Source organism: Anthonomus grandis, chromosome 22 (genome assembly GCF_022605725.1).
Source record: "Anthonomus grandis grandis chromosome 22, icAntGran1.3, whole genome shotgun sequence".
NCBI lineage: Eukaryota > Metazoa > Arthropoda > Insecta > Coleoptera > Curculionidae > Anthonomus > Anthonomus grandis.
In genome coordinates, this window is record NC_065567.1 from 16874926 (window position 1) to 16902461 (window position 27536).

Below are 27536 nucleotides of genomic sequence, written 5' to 3' on the forward strand. Positions count from 1 at the left end.
AAAACACTTTGAACATTTAATTTGCTTCATAAATTAACATAATTTAAGTTTTAAATGTTATGTTTATTTATGTGAGACATTTTAGCTACATTATACAGCGACATTTATCTTTATACTTCTCCATTCTAAAAAAGTTATTTACTATGTACAAATAGGCTATACATATAAAATTCTTAAATATATTGTTTTTTACTTTCTTTAGTAAAATTTCAGCAACGTAAACATTACTATTAAAACCTGTACATACTTAAACATTGATGAAAAAATTACAACTAGTAATACTTGAATATATAAGGGCATACATAGTAAGACATTGTATATTGCATATTGAAATTGTCGCAATGTTGATATGCTCAATTTATACTAGTTATAATAATATATCTAAAAGTATTCTCTAGAATAAAATAATAACCATTTTGTTCAACCTAAATGTTTTATTATAAATTTGCAACTTCAAATGTATTACTTAAAGATTTTCACTATTACATGCCCTTTTCATTATCACACTATACTTAAAGTCCCTTAAATATTATTAGTCTTTCTCCTCTTCTCTCCTTAGCGATGAATGCGGCAATGGAAGTATTGCAGAAGACATAGCTAATGCCGGGTTAGCCACCGCTATGATATTGTCCCCACAAGCAGCTATTACCCTTGGTGAAAACTTGCTGCCTTCCTGTTCCTGTTCGGCAGATTCGTCAACTTTTTTCTGTTGAAACGAGAGTGAGTACAGCTCAGTTTGTAAATCACGACGTTTCAGTTTTATACCGAGAAGCATCTTCAGACGCAGCATGCGTTTTAATAAAAAGAATATCACAGAAGTACGTGTAACTTAAACACTATAGATTTTGTGGTATATTATTCTGTTCTTTGAGAGTAAAACATAGACATTGCGTGTAAGTATTCGAATAAAGGGCTTGTACTTACGCTACCCGTTGAGACTGTTTCTTGTTCGTGGCCCTGGAACTTAAAAATATTAATTAGTTTAGGGATAAAGCCAATTATCATTCATTTATACCTGTGGTGAACTGGAATTGCTATAAGTGAACTGAGAGTCTGTTTCTTCTAATTCAATTCCCAATGAAGTCCTTTGGTGTTCTCTAAATTTTAAAAATTTAAATTAATTATTCAATATTTCTGAAGATTTAAGTATGAGGACGGAATATTCATTTCACTTGCCTTAAACCTTGATGGTGATTTTTCTGAAATAGCGAGTGTAACGATTGCCGAACAGCTAACGCGTCGTCGTAATCCTGTAAACAAGTTTTTCATAAAAAATAAGCAAACGCATTTATAATAAAGAGGAATTTATTATAGTATTTAAGCTATTTACTTTCAAAAGGAGTTTAAAAGGGCTACATAAGATCACATGCAAAGCAGAAGCATTATGAAACCTTACCTTTCCTCGCCAGGCACTTATTGTAAACTTGAATAGTACCTATTGATGTCAATGAGGTGTTTTCTGAAACCTTTAAAATACCATATTAATTTGTAGAAAGTAGATGATCGTAAAAAAATATCTTATCCTAATAACATAAAGACATTCCAAGGATATATGTTGCTTATGATATTTAAAACCAGAAAAAAAAATGTAAAATCCTAAAATATTCAAGCAAGAGAAATAAAACAAAAATATTCCAGAAATATCCTAAGTTCATCCAAAATATCCACTTTTTTAATACTTTTGTACCTAAAGCCTAATAGCACACTACAATTCCATGACCATTCAGCAAATTCTCCAGGCATTTTTTGCTTGAACCTTTTTTTACTGGTTGATAATTGTCAAAGATTTTACTATTATTGCTTGTTAAGACCTGCTACATATTTACATTATTGCAAATTTCTTTCTTCAGTGCCGAAATATCCACGAAGTAATATGCACTTAACTAAAAGAAAGAACAATACTCTCAGCGAGTTGCCGATTTTCCACTTGTCCTTGTCACTAAGAAAGAAAATACGCAATACGAGTACAAGTTAATATATTGATTTCCGCATTTGAGACCTTAGCTGGGCGAGTATGTGTCGCACATGTCCTCTTTCTTTAAATTCGTGATGGATAATTATCAAATTCGTTAAATGGATGATAAAGCTTAATAATGTATCTATGTTTGTTTAAATTTAACTCTAATTCTATTTTTTCTAAACTTTGACTCCTATACCACAGTTCCCCGATAGTATTGATCGCTCAAAATGTGTAGAATTTTGACGGAGTTAAAAAGTAGGATACAAAAAAATTAAAATAATTTTTATATTGCTTCATAATTTCGCTACGTATTTCACTATATTAATATTAGAAAAGTCGGATATACAAGTTTTTGAGAACTACTCTACCAAAAATTAATATTTAAATAATTTGAAGATACTGATGGATATATTCCAGGAATGTCTTATGCTATAACGATTTTATTTAGAAATACTATAAGCCACTGCTATAGCATATATTTTTTGTCAGTGGCTCTTTTTCATTAAAAACATTTGCCTTGATATCTACTTACGCAAAATAAACCACACGCTTGAATATTAGCATCACTAAAAATGATCACTCAAATACTCATAAAAATCACATTAGACATCAATAATGCACTTAAAATGAACACTTCAATCGCTTCACTTAAGCACAACACCTTCAAAATAACTTTCAAGCAGTACTAAATCTAGTGGTCTTATCGTTGTACTCTGATTTCATGACTTTATTTTCTACAAATGCTAAACGTAATATTATTTACATTTTCTTTGACTAGGTTTTACAAAATTGTATTTAATTTAAATTTACTAAAGAAAAAATATTGACGATTTCTAATCACACTTTTACAAAAATTAAGGCCCATACAGATATCACACTATTATGTCTTCCTACCCTCAAACATCACATTTTAAACAAAAATCAAGTATCACAAGAACGTTAAAAGATGGAAACAATTGCACGAGAAACAATTAGATATTTTCCTTAAACTTACCTCATTAAGTACCTGCACTTACCTATAATAAATCTTCTCGCATCTATAAATAAATATCCTAGCTAGAAAGCAGAAGCTACATAAATATTATAAACAGTAAGCAATAAGCAAGAAGAATAAACATTTAAAGCATTAAAGCATGCTCCAAGTCTGTTATTATATTGCCAATAGCGCCCAAAAAGCTGTCAAATCAATCCTCTAAGTTAATAAAAGCCTGAGGTTGAGTGTGATGCAAGTAATATTTGCTGTGCCTTGGCATTTGGCTGACCTGGCGTTGATCATCATTATCAGAGCTTGGCTCTAGTTTAATTCTTTTGTTTTGATGACTGTCCGGTTCTACAGGAAATCGACCCTGTATCCTATTGTCAGTTTGATCCCTCTCATGCCCTAAGCTCATGTTAGTTTGTCTATTGAGGTACACTGCTGATAATCTGCAAAAATAATCAAGCATTTATCTATACAGCTGATAAAATATTAATAATTACTTACTGTGTTTTGGAGTAATAGCATCCAGAGTCTTTTACAACTTGTCTAGCTAGAGGGAAAAGTTCATCTCTCCTAGTAAGGAGTGCAGGTACAAACTTACAGATCTGAGCAGCAGCCTCGTTTACAGATACTTCATGAAGAGTGAGAGGTTTTTCTGGTTTCCGTTTGCAATCAAATCTAAAAAAAATAATTAAATTTAAACCTTTAAGGAAAATTTTTATAGTAAGTCCAATCTACCTTCCATATATAGCAGCATATCTCCTAATTTCATCCATTCTTCTAGGATCATTCTCTGGCATAGACATCACTAGTTCTAGTTCCTTACAGACTTTCTTTTTGGCATTTTGAGGTTTTGGTTCTAAGTTTGGTAGTTGTTTGCTGAGCATCTCTGCTGCCGCTGCTAGCTTAGATATTTGATTCTCCAATAGACTTGGAGAAACCACTGATGATGAGTTTCCACTAGGACTGCTACTGCTCGATGGAGGACAGGCAGGATCAAGAGGTGAATAAGGTCTTTTATTATTAATATTTAAGCCGGGACTAACTACAGGAGGTAAGGCACATATTTCAGCAGGAGAAGGCGAGTACATTGTTCGACTATTCTCCCCGCTATCTGCTGCAGAATAGAAAACATGATTGCTTGTCACTCTTGGGCTTGACAGTTCGATTTCGAAGTCTTCCCCTGGGACGAGCGGTATTTTGAATTTTATTGGGTTAGTGACCCATTCTTGAAGCGATTTTTGTAACCTCCTCACGTGAAGGGGTTTTGAAGCCATCCCTAAAAAATATTTGTTAAAATAATGCAATTAATTACAAACATTGTTTTAATTTACCAACAAGTGACATGATTTCGAGAAATTCATCCTCTCCGGCATCGCACAGTTGTTGGACATCATCACCACCCATTTCCAATAACGTATCGTAGTAAAGTAGAAGTGAGGCATTTTGCATCACCCTGAAGAGCTGAAGCTCTGCCAAGTTACTTGGGAACGATGTTGGAAATACTGAAACATTTTTAGGTTTGTGAGCAAACTTAACATACTCATGTTGTTAATTGAATTTTTTAATGGAAAATCTGTTATTTTGTTTTGAAAAGAGTTAGTTCTTTTTGTTTTTATTGACATTTGTTGTCTTAAAAAATATTCAAACGACATCCAAAGTATCGCCTAAGCCCACATACATAAAAATATATTATCACCTATACCATTGCTGAATACAAAGTACTACATATTATGTTGTACACGAATGCCTAGAGTAAAGATTTTAAATAAACACAGTAAAAGTTTGCGCAACTATCCATCAAAAAACAAAACAGGAGATACATAGATATATGTAATTAAAGGATAACACCAATAAAATATGCAAATGACAAATTCATTTATGCATTTATATAAACCTCAATTTTTCCCTTTATATGGTGCAATTTCGCCATTGCTCATTCATAAATATTTTTATTATTTTCTTTTTCTTCTGCGTGAACTAAGTGGTTGTACGTCAGTACAAAACACGATCAATAAAGCGGAGTACGATCTCTTAAAATGTTGAAATAAAGAACTAAGGAATTTAGAGCTCTTCGATTTTGCTACCATGGTAACTCTTTAGAAAAAAGTTTAAAAGAAAGGCGATTTCGTCGGCAAATGCCAAAAATAACTCGAAAGTGAAAGCATTTTGAAATTTTTTTTGCAAGCTAAACTTTGTGCAAGCTAAGCGTATATACGACATCACAATAATTACACTGCGACATCACCAGAGTTTCATACAATAATTTATATGTTTTTTGACTCAGGTAACGTCTGTATATATTATATTGCCACATTACATGCCTTTTTTAGGCTTAATGGAATATGCTATTTAAAACGAAATTCTCTATCTATTACAAGGCATCCTCTATTGTAAGATTAATATTATTGTTTAAGGTTAAAATTTTATTTTTATTTTTAATAAACATGACAGTTGAGTTAGGAGAATTCAGATTTAAAGTGTGGCTAGAAGATTTTTTTAAGTTCTTGCTAAGTAGGATTTCAGCTATTTTATAATTATTTGTATTAAATGAAAGATATGACTGGGTATCATCGGCGTACAAGTGATAAGAACAATCTATTAGTTGTAAGTAATATCTTGATGTGTATATTATAAAAAACAGGGAATTCAATACGCTTCCTTGTTGGCAATCTAACCTTTACTTCTTGGGTCGGAAATATTATTTTTTATTTTAACTTGTGGTAAAGACATTTTTAGAAAAAGCGATACAATGTAAAGCAGATTTTAGTATTTTATGGTTCACAAAAGCTTTCGTGTAATCGAATGAAATGAGAGCAGTTATATAATCATTATCACGAGCTTTAGTAACGTTGTCAATAACATCTGACATAGCAGAGGCACAACTATATAATCCGTCTGAAATCTGCACTATTTTTGTGGTAACATAGCGTTAGAATCCAAAAAATTGCGTATTTGACTTGTTCGATGTTTTACAAAACCTTTAATTAGGATTTCTATAATTTTACTAAAAGAACATAGTTTCTAAGGTTAAAATCTCAATTTTAAAAATATAAGTAGTGCATCCAGAAATTTCATTTCGTTTTCGTCTAAGCTGGAAAAAACCCGACTCGACGGATTTTATTAGAAGAACCTGTGTTTAAATTTGAAATTTGCAGCTTCCTAGCAATATGAGCATGTTTCCCTTAGAACTAATTTAAAAACAGATTTTGGAAGGCTCGTATAAGACGTTGTGTCCCTGAAGGCGCAGAAGAAAACGGAGATGAAACTTTGAAAGATATCAAATGCCTGGAGGCAATTAAATAGGAAATAAAAAATTAAATAGGCATGAAGTGAAATTAAATAATAAATAACTATTATATACCTACATACATTATATCAACTAATACAAAGGCTCAATCTCGAAAGAATTTTCAAGAATGTCACACCATGCTGTCGGGAGCCGGAGTGTATCCTAGCGACACTGATCTTGGCAAGCTTTCTCGCTTAAGAGATATTTGACGGTCTTTCAAGAGGAAGTGTTTGCCATTCAGAGTGCATGGACGCGGGTTCTCTGTAGGGTTCTTAAGTACAGCAAAGTGGAGGGCAATGAGTGGGCGGACCAGTTGCCAGACTAAGTAAGAGACACATTTCCCATATTCTAGAGTTTCTAGACAACTACGCATGGAAAAGAACTAAAGAAACTTGAAGTAGGAACAGTGGTTCCCGAAAGGCCAAAGAATTATTATCAAATCTATCTTATCAAATCAGACTGCAGTCTTAAGAGGCCACTATAGACTCAAGAGGCATCTACATGTCTTTGGCGTGGTGTCCAGTACGTTGTGCCCTAGTCGTAGCGTGGCGGAGGAAACCTCATGCAAGATGGGCTAGGATGAGGACAGAGTTTCTGTGCTCAGAAAAAAGGGAGAACCCTTTATGCCACCAGAGAAACTAAGGAACCTTAGTTAAGCCCTGATCTCCTTCTTTAAGGAGAACGGGTGGCCTCGGGAGACCACCCGTTCTCCCGAGGAGAACGGAAGGGAGACTAGAGAAGGTAAGTGGTTACGCGGTACGAAATGGTACTGTTAGGCCTATCCGCCGAACACTATCGCCCCACCAAAACCAATACCTTATACATTTTATTTAAGCCACCAAAATCTCAAAAATATTAAGAAGTATGTTAGATTAAGATTAATTCGTTAATTAGTCATGTATTTTTTTACTCATCAAAATGCTAGTTGAAAGTTTTGAGAAATTTTGCAACAACTTCTTAAAATGAGGTCCTCTATATCTATAATGGTTGTGATAGATAATATAAAACTTTTTTTAAAATTATTACTATATGCCAGTGGTGCCTAGTACTTATGAAATTTTTTTTTTTTGAAATAAACCAAGTCAAGCTAAAACGCTAAGAGCTAAATGATATATTTAAGAAAAATACAAAAAAAAACCTACAAAAATAATTATTCGAGCAAGAAAAGGGTTATAAAACACAAAAGACACCGCTTCGGTCGCTAAACCCTTTCAAATAATACCATCAAGCTCGATGGATGGCTCCCGTATCATATGGTGGCCGCTATAATAAGGTCCAGATTTTCTACCTGTGCAGTTTTTATATGAGGTCCCGTTCTTGCATAATTAAAATTTTGTGTTAAGTTTTTTTTTCTTTTACTTCGGCGTCGTATGTGTAAAAAAGAGCTTAGAATGCCTCGTTAGTCCGTGAGAAAAGGGTCAGGAACCTGCAGAAAAAAGAAACAAAAGAAAATGAAAAGATGTACCTGGCTGTTTTTTCGTGGGTGCCTATATTCAAATGGTCTGTTGACATTCGTGTACTTGCATATTAAGCAGCACTGACATGCGTGATTTTTTACTTAGTTCACACGCGAATCCCTTTCGGGGGTTTGAGGTTTAATTTTTTTATTTTGGTTTTTTTCTTTTAGACCTTAAGACTTTGTTTTTTATTTTAGAGGCCTGATGACTTTTTGAACATCCTATGCATAGAGTTAAGGAATTAGATGTTTCTTTCTCACGATCAAGGGTTAAAGTAAAAAAAATTAGTCAAGATTTCTCTTTTGCTTATTTCTTATCTTTAGATTTTATATTATTTCTTATCTTTACATTTTAGATCTTTATTTTTTATGTTTTGGTGCATTAAGGCTGGAACCTGACAACTATAATAAAAATTAAAAATTACGTAGGAACATCCCAGTGCCTAGATGATTTTTTCTGGCGGGAGAGGAGGAGTAATCATGGCTTTTAAAAATTGCTACGATCACCGACTAACTTTCTTAATCATTCTTGGTATTGACGGAAATTTTTCTCCCGTTACGGCACTTCGACCGTAAAAAAATCAAACATGCTTCTTAATTTATTCCAAATTTTAATTTGTTACATCAAGTTAAGTAACATAATCCTATCGGATGGCAAGCAAGTATTCTTGTAAGAGTATAAAAAATAGGATACTATGTCCCAGCTGCCTCATAGGCACATTTGACTTAATTTTTCCAAGAGCTTAGAATATTTAGAGATGCCATTAACTATTTTAAACATAAAGCATATATCTGACATTACTGATCATTGCTTTAGAGTCTTGAAACTAAACAAATTCCTTACGTCGATTCTGTCATAATTTTCCATGTTAATATTAAGTTGAAATGCGGCAAATCTTAAAAGCTTATCCTAAACTGTCTAGTAGGATGATCAGATAACAGATATCTAAGAATTAATCTCATGAAAAATGTATACAAACACACAGATGTAGTAATTGAGAAATCCTTGGAGTTTCTTTTAACAAAACCAAGCATTCGCCCTCAAACCGTCGCTCGGAATATGCTTGGCAGAAGTAAGTTTCTTATAAAAGAGAACACCCAAATCCTTAGTACTTTTAGTATACTTTATGCTCACTTTGGTTACTAGATGGGCAGATGGAAATCTGTCACATGAACATTGCATATCTATATATAAATACTTGTCAACATTTAAAAATTATCCAACCCAGAAGAAATTACTTCATATAATTTCAGATCGTTGGCAAACATGACACACTTTCAATTGAGTAATGTCATTAACATAAAGCCAGAACAAAAGAGGGTACACAGTGAAATTCTTGCAGAACTTCAGATGTTACGTCAAATACATTAGAAATACACGCATGCTCAAAATCTAGTGACATTGAATTATTGTAATTACAAAGTTGGATTTAAATTCTCAAATTAAATATTTTTTATAACAATTATAAGTAAAGATACCCCAATAAGAACTTAATTATGACCTGATGTCAAAATATTAATTTGCGTGAGAAAAATTGAAATTTATTGACAATATATGCAAAACAACAAAAAAATATAAACAAATATTTACAAAAAAATAGTAAAGAAAAAATTTATATGGAAAGAGCTGATCTCGGTTTTGAAACTATTTCTGACCCCCACGACGAGTTTTTAAAGAACTCTTTTTAGCATAACTTAAAGGCATGCTCTATAGAATTGAGATCAGGCGATTAAGCTGTCCAGTCTAAACACGAATAAAATAAAATAATAAAAATACGAACACGAACAAAACACGAATAAAACACGAACGTTCTGCACTTTTAAAAATGTCGTGTTCAGATTCTAGCTGTGTGTGGAGTAGCATTATTATGCATTAAAATAAACTTTGCACTAATATTTTGGGCGTAGTGGTCTGCTGATAAGGAACAATCAAGAAGAACGAGCTCAGTTCGACTCCCAAGAGAAATTGCTGCCCACAGTATAATTGTGCCTCCTCTATAACTATATACCTCCTGTGTATGATGGAATCGATTTCTTGTGCCATGTACCCTTCAAACACGTACTCTTCGAGAACCTGGATACAAGCCAAAGCGGGATTTTTGCTCCCAAGTGACATGTGAGACCAAGCTAGTCGACTGGCGCGATTCTCTCAACCTTCTGTAGATGGTATGTCTTAAAACAGTCACATTATGACCTCCGCGCAGATGACTTGACTGGTGATGCTGTTACTATATCAGCTCGAGCCAACCCAACCCAACCCAACTCAAATGCCTTTCGCGTGTGTTTCCAGGCTCCCGATAATGGCTCCAGAGGAGATATAGCGCTCTGAGTGGTGCCTATCACACTGGCTATATCAATTTGACGCATTCCAGCCTCGACCATCCCCATAGCTCTTAAAATCTCATTTCTGCCAAATGACCAAATATCTCTAGATGTTGAATTGTGTAATTCCCTATAGTTGCCTGCATCACTGACGTTACCCGATTTAAAGATTCGCACAAGAAAATTATTTCCAAAGATTGTAAAAATACCGGTATTCAGAGACTTGCTAGATAATGACTATAGTAGTTAGATTATCTTCATTAACATATTACTATTAAAATTGTATAAATATAGTTATAAAAAATATCATATAGTTGGAATTATTATATATAATTGAAAAGTGACTAGCAAAAAATTCTATACTACTTGATACATTTTAATTAAAGTTGGCAGATAGTTCAATAAAGTCCTAAAATTTCTAACTAATTCTTAAAATGTTTCCAAAAAAATTCACCAGTGGAGTGATTTTTTTTACAACTTTGGCACCATGTATATACATCATAAAAAATGCTTATGAAATTTTTTATTAAAAAAAGTGGCATCCTAAATATTGGAAACTTCCGTGAATATCTTTTTTATAAGGTCACTCAATTAGTACCTTAAAAAAATAACAAAAAGTATTTTAACATTCAACTAAAAATATTAGTGATGCTCCCCCCTCTTTGGAAAGAAAATATTTTAAAAAAAATCTGGCTGCCAACGTTTTCAGATAATCAATATAAGAAAATTTTGTTAATATTTTTCCCTAAAAAACCACAATTTGATATACAAGTCAACCTCTCAGTAATAATATTCCAATTGAAAAGACGCATGCAAAAAGAAAAATCGTCACACACCCTTTACCTAACCAAACATCCTTCATTTATTTCCCATGTCCAAAACTGCTTGGATAATTTAAATACATCCCTGCAAAAAAAATAAGGAAGTAACTTCATGAGCTGAAGTAATTAAAAAAAAGAAGAAACAAAAAAATCGTTCTCACAGTAAAGGTATCTCCTCGATAGCCCAAAAAAACTTCCTCATGCCTACATAAAAAACAATATTCCCATATTAAAGATTTACATATTGTTATTATTCAAGAAGTGACCTGGGCTTCTAGCTTGAAAGGGTTAGTTTTTTCTACGCGAATGCAAAAAAAAAAGTTAATGCATCACAAGGATTTTTACCTGGGTTGCAGAGATTGTAAAGGGATGCAAACAATAGCGAGCTCGAGCAGTCTAGCATACCTACCTAAGGGTGAAGACCCACCCCACAAAAACCACCGCCCAATCGTAGGGTAGTAACCTAATAACCCAGGGCATTGCCAAAAACACGCCCTGTAAACTCGTCTATGGGTGCCTATTTTCAATAAAATTTAGGGTCTGCCACCATTTTTGCATTGATCCCCTTGTTAGGAATAAACCATTTTTTTTTCTGCTTTGTTCTAGTTTTGAAACGACATTTCGAGGGTATCGCAAAGCAGAATAAAGACAGGCTTTCCTATTCTAAAATGTTTTTTTTTTTTGGCGAAAGAAACTGTTTTCCAATATATAATAATTAAAATGTGCCTTTATTGAAAAACAGGGGACAGGAAAATGTGTTAACAAAGTAATTTTTTTTATAATTAAATTCTGATTACGACCGGCGTATATAAAAAAAAATACTTTTTTGTTGCCCTGTAATTCTAAACTATAATTATACTTTTCTTGCAGCGTGCGGCAATTATAGTTTCTTGCCCATTACTTTTTGTCCACATCGAGCTTTTTTCGCTTGACGAGATTCCGTTAATATAATTTTTAATAATTTTGAGGTGCAACAGCTTTTGTAATAATATCATTTCATGGTACAAAGAAGAATAATGTTATTACCGTCATCTGTACCGGGGGATCAGGTAAAAGAACTTGGACGAGATCACGTTAATAGTTATAAAAAAAATTTCTCTGTCGTCTTTGGCCGCTTTATACGTGGTACTATACGGCAAAAAGTGTTAATGGTTGTTTTCGTCTGGTGAAAGTCATGTTAAGAGATTTACGTTCTTTTTTCATTTCTTTTATAATGTTAAATCTAAAAAATGCTATATAGAACCATTTTATTTGGACTTTTTACAATATTAATATTTGCTCCGTTTTCATCAGAATTGAAAATGAATACAATCATGAAAACCTATTTTCTTAGCTTTCAAAATATTTTTATTCGCCGTTTTAAGTCGGATCCTAAATAATTATAGGTTTAGCATGGAAAATTGGATCTACTGGATAATCGTCATTCTCTTAAATTTAATTAAGACCAACGGATTGGTGTTAGGTTGGCATTGGATCCTTAAAGTAACCAGCAAACCATCATTTCAGTAATATGGAGAAATGTTTCACAGAAACAACCAAGCTAAAGACAAGGTTTTTTATAAATAAAGTTTATTTTTGAGACTAATCAAGGAACTGACTCAATTCAATTTATTTAAAAGTTAGTTTATAATCTTAATCTCTAAATTGCTTTATTACGGCTTCAGTTTTAAGACAAATGCTGTACAATATTATATGGTACATCATAACGGATTTTAGGCAGTTTTTGTTAGAAGGTACCTAGGAAAATATGTTGGGAGAACCTATAGGGTCTAACTTAGTTGACAGGGTTTAACAGGAATACTCTGCTATAGTTCTTACTTATGTCTCTTACTTTTCTTTATAACTCTTTACGTAACAATCCTATAAATTTATCGGCTGACTTTTATGCTGGCACCCAAATGTGGGCCTCATTTCCTTCACATAAAATAATAGAAGCTTTATACTTACATTTTAGACCTAAATTTGCTTAAGAAAGCTTTAAAAGATCATTGTTTAAGCTTACATTAAAATAAATGCAATAATTTTCTTGATGGCTGAAATAACGTTAGAGATATATGTAAGAGATTCGTATATATCAATTGAGCATAAGTATTTGGAAGTAAGGTTTAGTGAGTATATTAATCAATGCATTAAAAAATCTTTTCAACCAAAAAATTAATCAATCAGATTAACGTGAAATTATTTTATGATCGGGGGCATCTTCTACATAAAGAATTTGGGTCTAACACTCAAGACTGGGATTTAAGAAATAAACTTTGAATAACATCTCCTTGACGTAAAATCAGTTAATTTGAGAAAAAATTTACTTATTGAATTAGTTGTAAACGAATGCAATAGGTAAATCTAAATAACCAAATTTATATTATGATAAAAAATTAATATTTAAATTATGATATTCTTCACCTACTTTATCTAGAGTGTTATTAGTAGTTAAATGTAACTACAGTAATGACTGATTTCTGGTAGCTGCTGTCAATTTGCAATTTTTCTCTATTTTTTTCCAAATAAATTCACTTCTATCGTAGTACAGTTTAACTGCACATATTCCAAATGTTTTTTCAATGTGGTCAGCTACTAGTATGTAACCTTGTATTCGAAGACGCACTAAATTTTCTTTTGAAGAATTTTGGCAATCCCTGAATCCTTGGTGTTTTATAGAAAATGAAATTTTCGAAGTAAACCTTTAATATTCAGGTTTGCGATATAAAAGCCAGCAACACAAAACTCTATGTGTAAGGCCAATTTATAGGTGGCAGTGGCGGGAACAGGCATTCTGGACGGACATTGTTAATAATCAATTCATTCTACGAGAAACAAATTTACGTCACGAATGATTTAAATAAAAAATATATGGAAATGTAGCTAGTAACAAGTCAATGATGGGTGCAAAGGGGTTATTTGTAACTAACCCAACTACGTCATCACGGATATTGATTTCTTCTAAAAAATAAAGATCTCGCTCTAAAAAAGAATAAAACGTGTCGAGCAGGCAATTTGTTAACGCAGGTGTAAGTAAGACGGACTTTCCATCCAGTAACTTTCAACTTTACGTAAAGATCGTTTTATATTAATTAACACTTTATTTTCCATCTTTTGCGATAAATCGCGAATTGTGCAATTGATTTGCAATATACTTATGTTAAACTGCGCAGAATTATCGATGGTATAATGAGCATGGGTGTATAATAATGCGCATGATATTTTTCTGAAAATTTATATTATTTACATGCTCTCACAACCAAACTTCTATTAAAATATTGTTTTGGAAACCGAATCATTAATTTAATTCTACTTAATTTTTTTGAATTGAAAGGAAATGTTAAATAATAAGGGTAGGCAAGAGGTATACCTTTATTTTTAGCTCATTGCAAAAATCGAATAACGTATAAAACGTTATTCTTAACTTCAAAAAAAGAAAGCTAGTACGGAGAATTAACCGACAAAAGGACAAGTTTATCGGTATACACCGTCAGATAGGAATCAGAAGGAAATGTAGTACCTACCGACACATGTTTCTGGTTTTTGGCTTCTTCAGAGCAGGGCAAACAGAAAATCAAAGAAAAGACTGTGATATCCAAGGACTTGAATTCACATTATTTTCAACTCGTAGATGTTTATTTTATTTTATTAATTTTTTTTTCATTGTAATGTTCATATGACTTTATGGCTTCTATGCAGTTTTCAAGCAATTGATAGTATATTTGGAAGTCTGAAGAAGGTCCAATAAAGGATTGAAACTTAATAATGTCTTTTTTTTGCTGTCCTGTATCCCAGAAATTTTTGCTCTTGAGTTTAAACCAAGGACGATCACGTAATGAAACTGAACAAAAAACATCATGGGAAACTCATGAAAATTGGCATCGTTAATAATTCGGCGGATTTTCGTGGTACATTGTAAAAATGAGTACAATTTTTTTTAAAACTATATTGACTTAGGTTGTAGCTGTATAATAGATTACTTAGTGTTGATTCTAGACCATATATTTTCTTTAAAACCGGAGTTACTATACAACTAATTACACGAATTCGTTGCTCGCTCCTATTAATAATCCATTATGTTTTGTTTTCCCTCTCTTTTCTTTGGCTTTCTGGTTGTTCTGCCCTGAAAAAGCCAAAAAGCGGCAACATATGTCGGCATGTACCACCTTTACTTCTTCTGGTTTCTAGCTGACGCTATATATAAACACTGACGAAAAATCTGCAAGATTTGTCACAAGATATTTACTGATACTGTAGACTGCAGATGGTAACACACATTTTTTACTATATGATAAAATGGAGTCATCCAATATCGGGTATATGCTTTCGGTTAAATTATCTATATAAATTTGGATATTGGAAAATGGCAAATACTATAATAATTGTCAAAACTTTTCATATTTGGTATCAACCTTAAAACTAAAGTATTTCGTATTATAGATGCCAATTTTAAGAACCTAATAATTTAATAAAAAAAAATAAATATAAACTACTCTAAGATGACACGCGGCATGTAAAGTAACTTTTCTAAGTGCACACTGCACCATTGTATCTACATATATATATATATATATATATATATATACACATGCCTTTATCGATTTGGATCCTACACTGAAAAACTGCGAAACTTAGTTTTCTGGCGTACCTACTAAATTTTTATTTTATGAAAACGGACGCTCTGGGGAAAATTTATTTTACACAATGGTCGGTAAAAGCGGGTCCATTTAAGGTTTGAATGATTTTACATTATGGAAGATTAGATCCGTTTGTTCAAAAAGCCTGAAATAATTTGATACAAATTCTTGACTAAATTTAATCGATTTTCAATCTTTCACAGGTTTCGTAAAAAAACCCGCAATTTTACGATTTTCATTTTTATAATCAATTTTTAATTTCGTTTAACAACTTACTAATTGAAAAAAAAAATGGAATTCGGGTTTATTACAAAAAAATTGATTCAAAATATTTCATTGTCATTGCTATAGCGCGTTTAATTTTTTTTTCATTTGGGTCTTTTTTGATTCAAGTTCATTTAAGTTTACACCCATTTATGAAAATATGTTATCATTTATAAAATAGGATTAATTCGAAACCAAAAAGTAATTTTAAAAATATTGTTCTAAATGATCTTGCATTCTGAATAAAAAAGAAATCATTATTTGATTATATATTTTACCCTTATCCTGTTTTTTATTGTCCGCAAAACCATAACAGATTTATATTATAAAGAGCCTCCGAAAAGAAGTTGCGCAATAATATAATTAAACTTCCACTTTATCTTCTGGACGCGCCCACAATATTCAAAAAAAATTAAGATTCCAGACAAATAGGGCGTTTACTGATACCGCCGAATAAATTTATAGACAGTAACGTTGGTAATAAAAAATTAAAGCGGAGTAAAAACTCATGCTTTTTTCGCTGTAATTTTCATCTAATCAATATATTATACTCCGTCTGGGTTTATTTGCAAAAACATTGCGGGAACGGTTAGTCCAGTTAAGGTCACGAACTGGATAAAAGCCAAAGGGAGTTTTGCGGTTTTTCTAGACCTGGAAAAAATTCCTATGGGGATTCAATGACCTCTAAAGATATTGGGAAAAAAGCGCATGTTTTTTACAGACAAATGAGAAAACTAAAACGGAGAACGAATAGTTTTCTTTAAGTTATATATTCCAATTAGTACAATAGGATTAGCAACGTAACTATTTAACTGAAAATCCCCAAAAGTGAATGGCCACACTGGTTTATTTCAAAACGTTAATATTAATAACGCATCTCTAAAGTACAATTTTTCCTAACAGCGACTTCTCGATCTTTTTATTTATGCTTTTATTCATCCAAAAATCTCCAATCTCCTACGTCCAATGTTAACTTAAAATAGTATTTTAAGAATCCTTAATTTGGTAAATGATTATTTTAATATTTTAATCCATACGAAATACAGCAGTATGAATCATACATTACATTTCATAATTTTAGTATTAATACAATTACACATTCAATTGTAGACAATTACAGATTAAAACGGAGAAATTTCCAAATCAGACACGTAAAAGCAAATCGTAAAACAGTACGTTCGAAGAAGATTTACATTATCATCTAGGGAATAGCGGGATGAAAACTGAATTTGATTTTCAGTTAGATTTAGTTGAATAATTCATAAATGATTATTTAGTTCCTACTTTGACCGCTTTGTTTAGTTTTAAGAAATATTAAAACCACACACAGTACATTTTTGTTTTTGTTTGCGAAAAAAAAATCTGATTAATTCCGTGATCTTGTCAGCCATCGAGTAAAGTTAACCATAAATTATGTAAAGGTTTATTATTTACAATGAAAGAAGGCTAAGGAGAACTATCCTGGTTGCTGGATTGGACGGAGAGGCTCTGTTAAATGGCCCGCGCAGTCGCCTGATCTTTCACCTCTGGATTTTTTCTCACCTAAACAGTAAAATCTATGCTACACAACTAGCTTCAATAGAAGAATTGGGTGAAAGGATTATATTTGAATGCCAACTGATAACTCCTGATTTGCTACGAAATGTGCGACGTCGATTTGAGCAAAATCTGTATTATTGCATGAAGGTTAACGGTGGCCATTTTCAGCGTTTATTGGACTAGTGTTTAAGTACGATTGTTATAAATTAATAGTTTGATAAAAAAATGCGATTATTTTCCAAAAAAATGTATTAGATGTTAAAATAGTCAATAGTTTGAGAACCGCTGAAGTAAAATCCTTTAAACTAGATATAGCCGTAAAGAGAATCGAAAGACCTTTTAAGATATAACTCCACCCAATATTCTATTTAAAATTTTTGAAGTTACTTCCACCCTGGATGACAGATAGGGGTGGTATTATACTCTGAAAATGTTTCCCCCTGGTAATCTAAATTGACGTGGCCGAGCATTTCCTTTTTAAAATCTTTACGAGCACGGCATGGCCGCCATTTCGTTTTTATTTAGCCATCCTGTAATAATAGAATCATAAAAGTAGAATAAGTTTAAAATCAGGGTTCGTATTTTAACTAAATAATAAAATTTAAGAAAAACTAGAATACAATTAGGTAAATAATTCAATTCCTATAATATTTCTTTAATTTTAAATTTAGTTTTGCCTGTAGACGCAGTCATATAAAATCCTACTTTAAATTATTTTTATACATATAAATCAACAATGCCTTTATTATGCCAAAATTTACATATTCGAAGTCTATCCTCGGGCTAATCAACTTAACCTGCAATTATAATAACCAAAAAATATAGCAATTATGAAAATAGATATGAAAACCGCTAGGTCCATGAAATTTATTTCAAATTAAAAAACAAGCAATGACACATAAAAAAATATATATATTTATACATATTTTTCCTTTAAAAAGAAGGCTTTCTGTAATCTGAGGCGATTTGCGATATGATTTTATCTTAAAACAAGTGCAATGTACATATATATATCTTAAACAAGTTTAATGGATTATTATCAAATCCATACTAGGCCAATTTTACTAAAAGTAGGGTGTGATACAACCTATCAAAAGCTTTAGAAAAGTCAAGTAATACGTGTGCTGTAGTATCACCCCCATCCAAACCCCCAATGATTTATTGAGGAACTTTTAACAAGACGGATGTTGTACTCGCTAATTTCAAAAGCCAGACCGACCCTGCGGAATTATGTCATCTGTGATGATATTTATTATATCCCCTACATGTTTTTAATATAAAGATATTCATCCTCAAATGGTTCAAACGTTGTAGTCTAAAAGTACATCAGAATTAGAGTTTATAGTTGTTGTTTGTCAACTAGGAGCTAAACTTAAATAATCTTAAGATTCAAACAGCAAATCTTATCCAAAAAATTCCATAGAAGCATTCCATTCCATTTTCATATTGAAAATGGAATGGAATTTTTTTATGTTTAACAACAACGCCAATCAATAGTTTCACTTTAATGTTAAGTAATTGTAAGTTTAAAAGCCCTGAGGAAGGACATTTTAATGCTCGAAACATTTAGGGCCTTACAACACATTTCTAAATATTAAATATATTTGTGAGTTGAGGGAGAGTATATGTTTTCATTTACCTCACCGTTAATGACAACATGTTTTGTGTTTATATTTTTTTTAATAACTACGTTTTAATTAACTGAATTTCAAAAGTGATAAAATCCCTGAATGTTTTGCACCTTAATAAGTTGTATCTTAAAGGACCTTTAAGCTTTATGCGGATATGACAAGCTGTTTAAAAAAAATAACTATTACGATAACATATAGTACCATATGGTACGTATATGTATGTATACGTATAAAGAATGTCGGTTGTTGAAAGTCGCGGGACAGACCTTTTTGCCAAGGAACATTTTGTTTCTAGCAATATATTGACTCTTTATGGGAAATACATTACTTTTTAGTTTGAGTTTGAGAAATTGCTTATCTAAAATTAGGCTCAGACCTAGCAGTTCTTGTGCCAGTTATACCAAAGTTCTCAAACTGATCGTTGCTATGAGGTTTTCAGCATTTTTCTAAATCTAAATATCATGATCAAGTGTTGGTGCTAAAAGCCATTTTATGAACCGACGTAACAGACCAAATGGTAAGATAAATATAACTTAATTTAATAAGAGGGCGCCCTATGCAATGTTATTGATAAAAAATTTCGGTAAGAAAGGGAATATTTTAAGTTATGACCGGACTATTATAATATTATGTAAAAATAAAATACAATAACTTCTGCGACGGAGTGAACGTCGAGAACGAAACGCCTCGCTATGAAATCGACTGAAGCTTCGCGCGTCTGCATGAAAAACTGTCTGGAAAGTTTTTACCGTCCGTTTTTTGCCAAGCCCCGACAACTCACCGCGGACTAGTTTTTATCCGAAAAATTTTTCGTTTCGAGCCAGCAGAGCAGTCCGACTAAGAAAAAAAACTAAATTATCGATTTTACCGCTTCTCCGCTCTCTGCGCTACCCGAAATTGAACTCGGCATTCTTTCGAGAGCCACAAAAAAAAACCAACTGCCACAAAAAGTTGTCCAACGATCGATCTATACAGGGACGAGTGAAAACCGACCCAAAATGAGTTATAGGTGTGTATTTAGTACTTTCACAGAGCAGCGATGCTGAGCCGTCTTATAATTAATCTTTTTTATTTCAAGACGTAAACCTTATATGTGACAATCAAGGTGTTCAAAAAACCGTCTTTAAATAACCATTTTTATTACTTAAAACAGTTTTTTGAAAACGAATAAGAAGATAATAGGAAACCTCAATTTGTAATTATTTTTTGCTAACCAAGCTGAAATAAACTTATTAAAATAAGAGTATTAAAACGGCCTTTAGAATAAAATAATACGAATCGTACGGTTTATTTAATTTTTTTGCTGTGATCGGAAAACAAAAACAAAGATTAAACTTAACTTTTAACAGTTAGTTGATAAATCAATTTGAGGGACCTCAAGGACTTGATGAAATATATTTTCAATTTCAACTTCAAAACGATTTGCAGCTTTTATTCACACATAACGGATAAATGCAGAAGGTCCAATAAAATTACTTCCAGATCACCTTACTCCCTTATATGAGTTGATATCCTTAATTAGATCTTCAGAGAAATAGCTGATGCAACAGATTGTGTTTTGAATTGGGAACATAGTAGGAAACCTAAATTTGTAATAATTATTTGCTGACACTACAATTTTCATTTTATTATTTTTTCTGATTCGGAGATAGAAACAGATATTTCTAATATGTATTTCAACAAAAATTCATAACAAGTTCTCGAAAAAGAAAGTTATTACTCGAATTTTTCTATCTTTAACATTTTAATAAGTTAGCACATTATAATTTTCCATCAATTCCATTAATTTTCAATCTCCATATCATCAACTTATAGTCAGACGTACAAGAAAGCCAAACGAAGGGCCTTTCTTGGCCTCCAAGATTATCTGATTTTAAGCTTCATTAATATCTTTCTGTTTTAGGGACTTAAATGCTTTAAAAACCTATTTTAATTTAGTTTTCATAATATAATGTATCTCAGACGTGCCATACTAACTGGGTGCATATTTTCTTAGATACTTATTATTTTTCTTTATAATAATTAATAAAACAATTCTCTTGTGGCAGGGTCGTTAAAAGTATATTTTTTATTAATGGATATATTTCTTTTTACAAGTAGCACATAGGTACATATTTTTAAAAAAATTATGATTGTTACCTATTAGTAATCTGTTAATCGAATTCTTCATATCTTTGATTGTTGTTGCATTTAAATTGGGTTCAATAACCGAATATATAGTATGTATTTATATTTTTTATTAGAATATTAAACAACATCTGGGCATTTTATCACATTTATTCTGATATGAAGAAAAAAAGTTAAGTTCGGCAGTTTGTAAAACATCTTTTCAAGTCCAATTTTCAAAATCACTACAGACAAATCTAAATTATGAACAGTTTAATTCAGGACTTCAGCAATTTCGGAGCAGAGCAGATATCATTTGAATAAAATTGACAACATAGTTGGATTTTTTAACACTAGTCTAACTGCACGCACCATTTACAGAGCCTTAGGCTCCCTGGTTAATTAATACAATAAAAGATAAAGATAAATTTTTTTTTAATTAAAAAAAAATTAAAAGACTGCGAATAAAGAGCTACGCAATATGGAGCGATCGTAAAAGAAAATATTTTTTTGAAACACGAAAATAATACTACTGATGAAATTTGGAAAAACATAAAAGTCAACGTTAAAAACAAGCAAGTTAAGAGTAATTTGATCATCTTTTGTTCCCTCTGGACAAAAATGATCAAGTTGTGTTGCAGGAATAAATGTTGATCTAAAGAATGTGTTGACATTATCAACTAAACATTGCCTTAATTTAAACTCATCTCTGGTGTGATGGTATTTGAAACAAAGGTTCTAGTTGAAATAAGGATAAAATTATATTGATATAGGACGTTTATTAAACAAATGTAAAATACAATTTTAATTCAATATTAATCTCGATATTAATACACATTTTACCATAAATTTACCGTAATAAACGTTCATAAGTATTGTCGAAAAAGCAAAAATCATTTTGCTTTTTGTGTGACACTTTCTTACACTTTTTCACTTCAATATAAGTCTTTGGGTATATAATTTAATATTTGATTTCTTTTTGGTTCACAAAACTGTTTAAATCCTCTCGCGATAGTACCCTCAGTAACCAGTCTGACACTTTTCTTTTAAAACTAATAAAACTTTCACAACATTTAATATCATCAGGGATATTATTATATAGTCTTGGAGTTAGGTATAGCCAGCTTCTCTGTCCGCACATTTTTTTGCATTTTGGAATAATAACTTTATTTGAAGACCTTAAATTATAGTTTGTTTCGTTAGAAACTAAACTTTCTTGAGGATTCTTAAACGATCTTAAGAGCATTCTATAACAGAAAAGCTGTCTAATATCCATGACACCACTTATGCCATATAATGTATCCGATGGAAAAAAACCTACTTTTGTTAAATACAATTTTAAGTGCCCATTTTTGAGATGCCCATATTAGATTCTACATCCATTGCACTTCCATTCCATTGCACCAAAAAATTTATTAACTTAGGATTAGTAATCCATCAAAATTTAAAATTTACTGAGCATATCAATGTATGTTTGCAAAGAGAACATATAAATTTAAAACAACTCGTCGGCACCGCCAAATTTTCTCAAAAAAAGGTAAAACAAAATTATGTGATGCTCACGTTTTATCACAAGTAGATTTCAGAGACTACAAAATAGCTGCCTTTATTCATCGTAATCGGAAACATGAAGCAGTTTCTTGCAATAAGTAGTCTTAAAGTTTCCATGTTACTTACACAGAAAGCTTTGTCTTAGAACGGACATCCACAATTGACATTTGAGGTTTAAGGGTAGAATAACGCCAAAACACCGTTGGATCTTTTCAATAGGTCGTTTTCGTAGCAACTAGTTTTTACTCTTAACAATCTGCCGTCTTCATTTCTAAAAATATAGCCTCTGTGCAAGCATTTAGAATTCGATTTTTAAGGAGAATAGCTAAAGGCAAATAATAATATCAGTTTTTTTCAAAAGAACTCTTATAATTATATTGGCGGAAACAAATGAAGCATAAGTAAAATAAAAAAAATTGAAATATATAAGCGAGTCATAAGCCTAAAAATATTAAATGAATAAAATTAAACATTTTTTAGAAGTTTTGGTCATAGTAGTCATACATGAATACATTCATTTATTCCACTTTCTTTCCCATTTCGACACCAGAATATTGGTGAATACATAAGTAATGACAAAACATCGCAAAATACTTCTCACCAATAAAATTATTATTATCGTAAATAAAAACAATTTAAAAAATCTTTGGACACTTCCTATGCGTAATGTACCAACAATTTCAATAATAAAAAATATTAAAAATGTAATTATATTTGTATTAGTTTCAATCTACTGTTTTTCATTAATACTAAGAAAAAAATTAATTTAAAAATACTGTAGGTTAAGCCTGCTTTCAATCTAAAAAAAAAAAAATTACTTGTTTTAGCGGTGTTTAGAAAAAAACAGCAATGAAACACTGAGTACTTTTAAGTAAATATGGGGACACGATGTTTTTCTATAAAAACTTAATTACCGCTGTTCATACTTTTTGCCGATTAAATAAATTAAAAGACGAAAAAAATCGAATGACTATGAACACTTCAAGGCTGTTTATAAAAAATCTAAAAACAACAAAAACTCGTAATTTATTAGTTACGCAATGGAAAATGTACAATTTTAAATAAGCAAAAAAAGACGCACGCCATAAACAATTTCCTAACGAAAACGTTTCAGCTCACTCATTTTGAAGTTTTTTTCGTTGTAACACTTTTATTTTACAGTATCTCTTTTCGTTATAGATTTTACCGGTGTTTGAATACATAAGGTGAACAAAAAGTTGAAGAATAACTGCACTTATATAAAAAAGATCGAACTTATTAATTTTCTAGCTTTAATTTCCAACCTATGGAATCGATTATAATCATTTTATTAAATGCTATAATTATGGCAACTTATATAAAAATATAAAATATTCAATGTGGCTTTTTTTTAACAATAATTTCAGGTAAAATAAAAATTAATAAAAACCACAAAATGTTTGTGATCATGGTAAAATTATCTTTAGTTCTCTTGAATTAAAAAAAAAACTTTCAAAAATTATTGATTTTATTGCAGTACAGAACAACTTTTGTGGCCCTGATTATAACTGCAAACACTAAAATCTCTCTCACAAAATATTCAAATCAAGACCCTCTATAATGTCCAGAGTGTAAAGTGGTGATTATTCTTAGTACGTAAAAGCGAGAAAGAAAGAACAGGATATCTATTGAAATATGAAAAATTTCTAATAAGCATATGAATTATTATTAATCTCCTGTGCGTGGAAGTAGGTGAAATATTATATTATAATCTGACCGGTTAAAGGTCTAAGGATCTTATATTATTTCAACGCTTGAAAAAATTTTTAAAGAAATAACTAGGTTTCTAACAATCCAAACACATAAGTATTAGGGATGTCCATATTAATTATCACCCCACAAAACTAGACAGTGAGGCAGGTGATGCGATAATAAGCTTCAATAAAAATCGAAATATAAGGATTCATGATGTAAATAAATTACTTATTTAATTTAATAGGGAAATTGCAAAAAGTAGAAGTTTTAAAAGAATTTCAATATTCAAATCATGTATTTATTAACCAACCTATTCTTATACCAATACGTTTATGTCAAAATGTATTGAAAAAACTATAATTAATTAAATGGATTACGCCAGTTAATTTCAATAAGTAGAAAATCAATTTTGAAAATACTATTTTATATAAGGAACAATTAATACTCTAAATACTAAATTTAAATTATTTTATTTAAGAATTCTTGAAAAAATGTATTTGAAAGAATTTATTTTGAGCAAGAATTGAGAAAGTATGATTAGTTTTATTGATTTAAATACAGCAGGTTATAACCAATTAAAGAACTAAGTGTATTAAGTTTCCTATAACAGTATAGATTTGGGAAGATTATCTAAAATAAAAAAACCATTTATTCGATAAATGTTATTAAAACCTGTACGGCATATTTAAAAAAACGCACTAATATAATGGAGAGATGGTTCACAAGAACATGACGTATAAATTGTCTATGAATAAGTAACACCTAATTACTTCTTACTATGACACAAGTCACATGCTGCGCAGAAATCACGCCGATAACAAGTTTTTGAGTATCAGTCTAATTTTTGAAAATGGCGCGTAAACGTATTTTTTTCAAATTTAAATATAATGTTACTATAAAGTGGCTTACCGGTATTATTATGATTTTTTCCCATTATTTTGCGAGGCACTGAAGGAGACACAGAGTTTCGAAGAGGTAGCAAAACTTGCGAATGTGGGGTTAACACCTTAGGAGATTGTCTCGCACTAGAACTAGCTGCACTGGCACCATAGTTTAAAGAAAGGTTACCACTAATAACTGGAGGAGGATTCGAAGTTTCCGCGCTAGCATTCGAAAGCCGGTCCTCTTCCCCCGAAGTACTGTTCGAGGCTTGGGTGCAATTTGAACTTGTGTTTGGGTCCATGACTGCCAATATGGGTCATATAATAAAAAAATAAATAAAAAGTAGACCCATGCAATAGGTAAGTTTTCTACTGTTGTCAGTTCACTGCAGTAGCGAGCGATTTTGTTTTATTTTGCCTGTCCGATGTGTGCGCCAAGCAAAGCTCCGCCGTCGTCGCCGTTTACCCCCACTACGCGTCTAGGAGTCTTGACGATAAAGGGGTGTATAATACAGAGTATACGGAAGGCCGTAAGCCCTCGTACTTTTATCACCATATTTCATACACAGGACTTTTTAATTGGGAATTGGGGGTAGCGAAATAGTTTGGCTTGCTCTCCCTATCCCCCTACCCCTCGCTTATACAATCCATGGATGAAGCTGCAAGGACGCTCAGCCCTTTGGTTTTAGTAACGAGAGTAACGAATTTTGATTTTTTTTATTAAGTTATGCAAAAAAGTGATACTGGATTTTTCTCAAGCTTAAGGGTGCCATCAGAACAAGTTTTTGAAATGCTAGTAACGGCAAGATTATGCGAAAAAACTATTGGGACTTTAGACTGACAGTTATGAGAGTTTTGGTCGGTTGCATAACGGTTTTTTACTTGTAAAAAAAGTAATTAGTACATCTAAGGGGATAATGAATAAAAAGCTGCACAGCTTGTCTCAAAATAAAGGCAGCTGCCAAAGCCGTAGCTTATAAGGTATAAGGATGTCTAAACTGGGGATAATTACTTAAGTAAGTATCTAGGAATAATTAATTTATTAAAATGTAAAAACCAAGTCCAAATAAAGTATTTCTTATTTTATTTAACAGTTTATTTACAGTTTACACCTAAATTTTGTAAATTAGTATATTAGCGACCAAAGGGACAAAAGGCGATCTTGTACTTTAAAGGCTAAAAGACAGCATCTAGACCAGTCACTATAACTGTAATAGTTTTTTTAAACAGGGAAATTAAATAAAAAAACCTCCAAATTTTAAAATCAGATTTTTTAAATTTTAAATTTAAATACGTTTTATTTGTCAATTATTAAATTATACAATAATTTTTATTTCGATATTATTTACAATGGCAAATAGGAGTGTCCCTTGATTCTGGACCAAACCGTGAGTGTGAACCCGCAAATACATGTAAATTTAAGAACTAAAACAAAAAAATATAACTACACATAAGAATATGGTTATAGAAAAAGTTACTCTCAAAATCATCCATGCAGTGGGGGCAGTGCCGATGCAGGTGGGGAAACAAGGACGTAGGAATATATAACAAGGGAAGCAGGGCAAGAAGCCCAACAAAAACCCTATATGGTACCAGGCAGAAAGACGGAGACATCATAATAACACATTTTTACTAGAAAAACAGTAATTATATATGTCTATATTAGGGTAATAAGGCTCAAAGTGCTAAGGTGTTTTTTTAAAGAAGCAATACTAGTAATTCATATAATATAATAGAAAATCATCAAACATGAATAGTTTGTTCTGCCAATACCCTTAATTTGACCTGCTTGGAAAACGCACCTAAAAGATAATACTTTCTATTCCTTTAGAAGAATGTTCTATATTTGCGCAGCCATATATTTAAAAGAGCGCTTAAAATCCTCAGTCCGAAATTGGTCGTACCCACCTAAAAACGGTTGAGCCTCAAATATATTGGTTGGCCGTTTGTTATTATGCGATAGAAAAACATATGCATGTAATAAGGAACAGTCTTCTGTTTTTCATGTTCAAAATATTATTCACGTTATGGTAAGCTGTAATATAATTTCTGTACGGAATGTTATAAGCAGATCGCATGCACGAATTTTGAACCCTCTGAATAGACTTTTTAGTTCAAAAACTTAATGAGTCTCCAGAAACGACATCTCCGTAGTCGAACAGAGATAAAATCAGGCCGTCATAAAGCAAATATTTTTGTTTTTGTGATAGATACTTTTTAAATTTGAAAAGTTGCGTTATTCGTAAATACGCAGCTTCAATTTTAATTTTAACTTGAAGTAAAATATATAGATTTGCCGAAAATTATCTCCAGGGTTTTTGCTTCGCTACTATTGGAATGGGCACATTTATAGGAGTAAGGTATACATTTATAGTAATGCAGTGAATTTTTAATGCCTGCCAAGA

The 27536-nt window shown here is 31.6% G+C and overlaps 1 protein-coding gene across 3 annotated transcripts; it reads right to left on the reverse strand.

The window, feature by feature from the left end:
* Nucleotides 1–414: 414 nt before the first annotated feature.
* LOC126749029 (NGFI-A-binding protein homolog) lies at nucleotides 415–25525 on the reverse strand. 3 transcript variants are annotated; one of them, XM_050458634.1, is made up of 9 exons: nucleotides 25160–25525; nucleotides 4274–4444; nucleotides 3678–4218; nucleotides 3444–3617; nucleotides 3223–3385; nucleotides 1177–1250; nucleotides 1016–1097; nucleotides 925–957; nucleotides 415–706 (listed from the first exon to the last, which is right to left on the reverse strand). In XM_050458634.1, exons 1-9 carry the CDS (start codon nucleotides 25431–25433, stop codon nucleotides 533–535), a joined length of 1686 nt encoding a protein of 561 aa, XP_050314591.1. In that variant the 5' UTR covers nucleotides 25434–25525; the 3' UTR covers nucleotides 415–532. The 3 variants fall into 3 exon arrangements, 2 of the variants coding, with proteins under 2 accessions (XP_050314591.1, XP_050314590.1); XM_050458633.1 differs by having other exon boundaries at nucleotides 925–963; XR_007664863.1 differs by lacking the exons at nucleotides 415–706; nucleotides 925–957; nucleotides 1016–1097 and having other exon boundaries at nucleotides 1182–1250; nucleotides 1397–3385.
* Between the last annotated feature and the right edge of the window lie 2011 nt (nucleotides 25526–27536).

What these genes read in the sequence shown, in the direction of transcription:
- LOC126749029 (XM_050458633.1), bottom strand. Translation starts at nt 25,433, where the DNA reads ATGGACCCAAACACAAGTTCAAATTGCACCCAAGCCTCGAACAGTACT. An exon ending in AAAAAATCATAATAATACCG is followed by an intron (nt 4,445 to 25,159) that starts GTAAGCCACTTT and finishes AAAATGTTTCAG; the next exon opens with TATTTCCAACATCGTTCCCA. An exon ending in GCAATTCCAGTTCACCACAG is followed by an intron (nt 964 to 1,015) that starts GTATAAATGAAT and finishes AATATTTTTAAG; the next exon opens with TTCCAGGGCCACGAACAAGA.